Here is a 5,000-nt window from a genome sequence, read left to right on the forward strand (position 1 = left end):
TAGTTTTTTTATTTTTTATTTATTGATTTTTTTCTCGTTATTATTGTTATTATTATCATTTTATTATTATTATTATTATTATTATTATTATTATTATATATTTATTATTATTATTATTATTATTATTATTATTATTATTATTATTATATTATTATTATTTATTAGTTATTATTATTTTATTGTTATTGTTATTGTTATGTTATGTTATTGTTATGTTATGTTACTGTTACTGTTACTGTTACTGTTACTGTTACTGTTACTGTTATTGTTATGTGTTATTATTATTGCTATTATTATTTATTATTATTATTCTATTATTATTATTGCTATTATTATTATTATTATTATTATTATTATTATTATTATTATTATTATTATTATTATTATTATTATTATTATTATTATTATTATTATTATTATTATTATTATTATTCGTAATTGCTATCGTTATTGTTATCGTTATCCTTATTGTTGTTGTTGTTGTTGTTGTTGTTGTTGTTGTTGTTGTTGTTATTATTATAATTATTATTATTATTGTTGTTGTGTTGTTGTGGTTATTGTTAGTATTAATAATGATAACATAATGATAACACTATAGTTTTTAGTGTTATTACTGTTGTTGTTGTTATTATCATCATCGTCATCATCGTCATTATCATTGTCGTCATCATCATCATGGTCATTGTCATTGTCATTGTCAGTGTCATGGTCATGGTCATGGTTGTGGTCATGATCATTGTGATTGTCATTGTTATAATAGTTATTGTTATTGATATTGTGACTATGGTATTGTTATTATCAATGAAAAAAAAAACTTCCAAAAATCAAGAAAAGGGAAAAACAGGCGAGTAAGAAATGATTCACTGGTGACTGAGTACTTGTGGAGCCGTGTGTTTACACAAATATGAGTAGCTGATTCATTGTAATTTCTTGCATCAGTAAAAACTAATATAGAAGATAAGAAGAAACAAGCACACATGCATACACTGCACAGGTACACACACACACACGCACAGTTACACACACACGCAACAGTTACACACACACACACACAGACACACACACACAACACACACACTAACACACACACAACACACACACCACAACACACACCACACCACACACACACACACACACACACACACACACACAGACACACACACAGACACACACACACACACACACACAGACACACACACAGACACACACACACCCACACACATTTATGTGTATGATTATATATATATTTTATACATATGTATACAAACATATACATATTTACATATATACATGTTTATATATATATATATATATATATATATATATCAATCAATAATATAGAACATAATATATATAATATATATATAATATAATAATAAAATAAATATACATATATATATATGTATGTATATGTATGTATATGTATGTAATTATGTATATGTAGTATATGTATGTATATGTATGTATATGTATGTATATGTATATGTATATATTATATATATATATATATATATATATATATATATATATATATATAATATATATATATATATATATATATATATATATATATATATATATATATATATATGTATATATATTTTGTATATATATTGTATATATATATTTGTATATATATTTATTTATATATTTATTTATTTATAGAAATGTAAAACATTTTTTCATACAAAAAGATCTTCATTACATTAAAGAAAATGTTGGCATTATCTAGATCTGCGGTGTTTGTTTCAAAACAGTTGCATTGTGTTTAGAACTTTCTGTTGATAATGTTAAGAAAATCTTATGTTGAAAACAAGTAGTTAGAGCTTGTAAAAAGAGTGTTGCTCTTTGTTATTATTTCATTATTATTTCATTTGATTTTTTTTTTTTTTTTTTTTTTTTTTTTTTTGTCATATATTTTTGATTTTGTTATGCATGATAAATGTTCTCTATATGAAATATCATTGTATTTTGTTTATGATGTTATTGGGTATAAGCAGCCCCTTGTTAACTTGAAAAGGCTTTCATTAACTTGAATATTGTAAATAATTGCCTGAACATTTGAAATTACGCATGACGTTAATCAAGTAATGACGAATTCATGTTCCCCATTCAGACTTTGTAATATGCTGTTTGTTTCATTGGTGTTTCTTATTGCTATTGACATTATGAAGAATAATGTTCTTGCTATTACTATTGATATTTTTTTCATTATCATTATTGTTATCATTATTATTGTTGGTATTATTATTATTGTTGTTGATATTATTATCATCATTTTTATTATTTTTAAATTCATTTGTTAATTTTTTTGTTAACTTTACTTATTATTAGTAATTTATATTTATTTATTGGATCAATGAATCTATTAATTTGTGTACAATGTGAATTTCTGTCAACAAAAAGTATGTTTTGAACAGATGGCGATTGGAAATTAGAATGGAAAAACATCTTCATGTAATGCCACATTTCAAAGAAAATTGCTTGGGGGTGGATTCTTTTGAATTTGTTGGTGTTGAAAGGTACTTTGATTTATTTGTCTCCTCAATTATTTTCACAATTAGCTCTCAATACTTTACTCTCTTTCTTGACAGATTCAGCTCATGCCTTATTTGTACGAGCAATCTACCTCGTTTGTCACCGATTGATATCGTCATGGAAGAGTGATGTGAACGTGTCTCTGGCGGGACTAGAACTGCTCTCTGGGCTTGCTCGACTCAATATAGCTGAGCAAGGTGTGTTTTGTGGAGTTCTTATGCCGGATTCTGAGATTGTCTTAACAGTGATAGAAGATTTTTTCTTTTCTTCTTTTTTTTACCCTTTTCTCACTCTTTTTTGCAGATGGATTAGAATGTAAGCGTGCAGTGAAGTGGCTGTGCGATTACATAGCTTACCAGTGCTCTAGACCCCCTAGAGCTCACTCAAAGGTGATGATCTATTTCAGTATTTTTAGTTCTTTAGTTTTTCTGTTCTTGCTGGATTAGGGACTGATGAAAGTAGGTCACCAAATGAAAATGACTTTGTAGTAATAATGATGATAATACGTAATGATGATGTGTACAGTGTTTATATAGCAGTGTTAATCAATCTTCATTTTACCAACTAATTTATTCTCAATCCCTCAGGATCTTCATTCAACCATTGTTGCAGCGTTCCATTGTGCGAGTGTCTGGCTAGTGGCGCATCCATATCTGTTGCAAGATAAAGAGTGCCTTGCAACAGTTCTAGAGGTTGTTGAACTTGGCATATCAGGATCCAAATCACAGGTATGGTTTTAAGAGTTATAATGTGTTGTACATAAATACCTCCAATATTATGGTAGAAATATTCATATCAGTTTTGTTGCAATTTAAATGTTTATATGCTTTTAATGTTCAGGTAAAATCAAGTGATGCCCCAAGACTCAAGCATGAAAAGGAGCTAAAACCAGCTAGCATGAGGGTTAAAGATGCTGCTGAGGCACTGCTCTCATGTGTTTTATCTCAGGTGAGTTTTTATTGTCTTTTAGAGCATGTGTTTATCTGTATGTATGGCTTTGTTTGACATACCAAGATTACAAGTGAATATGAAGTTGCCATAATAAAAAATCCTATATTTATAACTCTATTCTCTATTTACAACTCATTAATTAAGATTTTGCTGTAATTAAAGTTGTGTGACCAATTGATATTTAATGTATCTAAAACTTTTTCTCCCATGGAAAACTGAATCTCTTTTAGGTTGGAACTTTCCCATCTGTGTGTGGTGCAGAATCTCTCTCCTCCTTGCTTGATGAAGTGACCCTGCTGCGACACTGCAACACTTGGGGGGGCTCGGACCAGCTCACAAGGGACACTGCTGCACTCCATTTCAGATATTTTGTGGCTCAGAATTCCATAATGCTGGCACTCTTAGAGCAGCCTCTTGGGAATCATCAAGGTTAGCATGTTAAACCATTGGTATCAGGTAATTGCATTGTTCACTGTAGTTTTGTTTTGTTGATTTTGTTTACACATAGATAACACCACAAGCACTTAGTCACTAAGTAGTCAGTCAGTAGACCTTAATGGACCTCAAATATGATATCCCCATTCCTTGAATATTTGGGATTTTTTTTGTTGTTGATGTTATTACTATTATTACTTTTATTTTTATTATTATTGACATATGATTATTGTAATGTTATTATTAATTCTGATACCAACAGTACATAAAAAATAAAAATGTTTCAGAAAATCAAGGGAAAGGGTAAGATCTGGTAGTGCTTGTAATTGACTCCTTGGGTGACTAAGCTCTTGTGGAGCTGTATGTGTAAGCAAAATTGATGAATTGAAATCACAGTGGATATGACATGTAGATATATGTCAGTGGATTAAGTGTAGGAAGCAGAGCAAATTTAGAGTCATATGAGTATTAAAATTAATGCCTAGATTTTATATATGATAATTAAAGGATCTTGTAATATATTTTTATGTATAATCCTTTGGATAAAGAGGCACTGATTTCTTACCTGTACTTTAGACCCCCAGCCAACAGTTACTGCCTTGATCCGTGGGCCATTTGGAAGAGTGGTCTGGACTATGCAGTTGCGACACTTACCGAGACACAAGTCGTCAGCTAAGCTGTACACTGTCAATCCAGGACGGCCATTGCCAATGAATGATGTTGGGATTAAGCACAGCGTAAAACCAAAATATTTCCCAGATAGTGTTGACAGAATACCTCTGAGCAAAGCGTAAGTTTTATTAGTGCAATCTTGTGAGAATTTGGCTTTAAATTTGTTACAGTCACTCATTCTTTGTTTAGGATATTCAGCTTACAACTGAAATGAAACTGAGATTGCTTTGTTGGTCATAACATCAGGCACTTAAGGAGTGGACTCTCGGATTGATATCTTTTGCAATCCCATTTAATCATCAGCTCACTTCAGTGCACTGATGATTAGATGGGTTCACAACAGAGTAGAGTGTATATATATATATATATATATATATATATATATATATATATATATATATATA

General features: G+C 29.4%; 1 protein-coding gene across 8 annotated transcripts in view; it reads left to right on the plus strand.

Moving 5' to 3' along the window:
• The window catches only part of LOC119573214 (ral GTPase-activating protein subunit beta-like), a 36,172-nt gene that overhangs the window by 19,360 nt on the left and 11,812 nt on the right, over positions 1-5,000 (plus strand). For all 8 annotated transcript variants that reach the window (XM_037920319.1, XM_037920321.1, XM_037920326.1 and 5 more), the window contains 6 exons: positions 2,595-2,735; positions 2,842-2,927; positions 3,126-3,266; positions 3,379-3,486; positions 3,720-3,918; positions 4,501-4,714. In XM_037920319.1, coding sequence (XP_037776247.1) covers positions 2,595-2,735; positions 2,842-2,927; positions 3,126-3,266; positions 3,379-3,486; positions 3,720-3,918; positions 4,501-4,714 — 889 coding nt within the window. The remainder of the gene's footprint in view (positions 1-2,594; positions 2,736-2,841; positions 2,928-3,125; positions 3,267-3,378; positions 3,487-3,719; positions 3,919-4,500; positions 4,715-5,000) is intronic.

The sequence above is a fragment of the Penaeus monodon genome, chromosome 5 (genome assembly GCF_015228065.2).
Source record: "Penaeus monodon isolate SGIC_2016 chromosome 5, NSTDA_Pmon_1, whole genome shotgun sequence".
Taxonomy (NCBI): Eukaryota; Metazoa; Arthropoda; class Malacostraca; order Decapoda; family Penaeidae; genus Penaeus; species Penaeus monodon.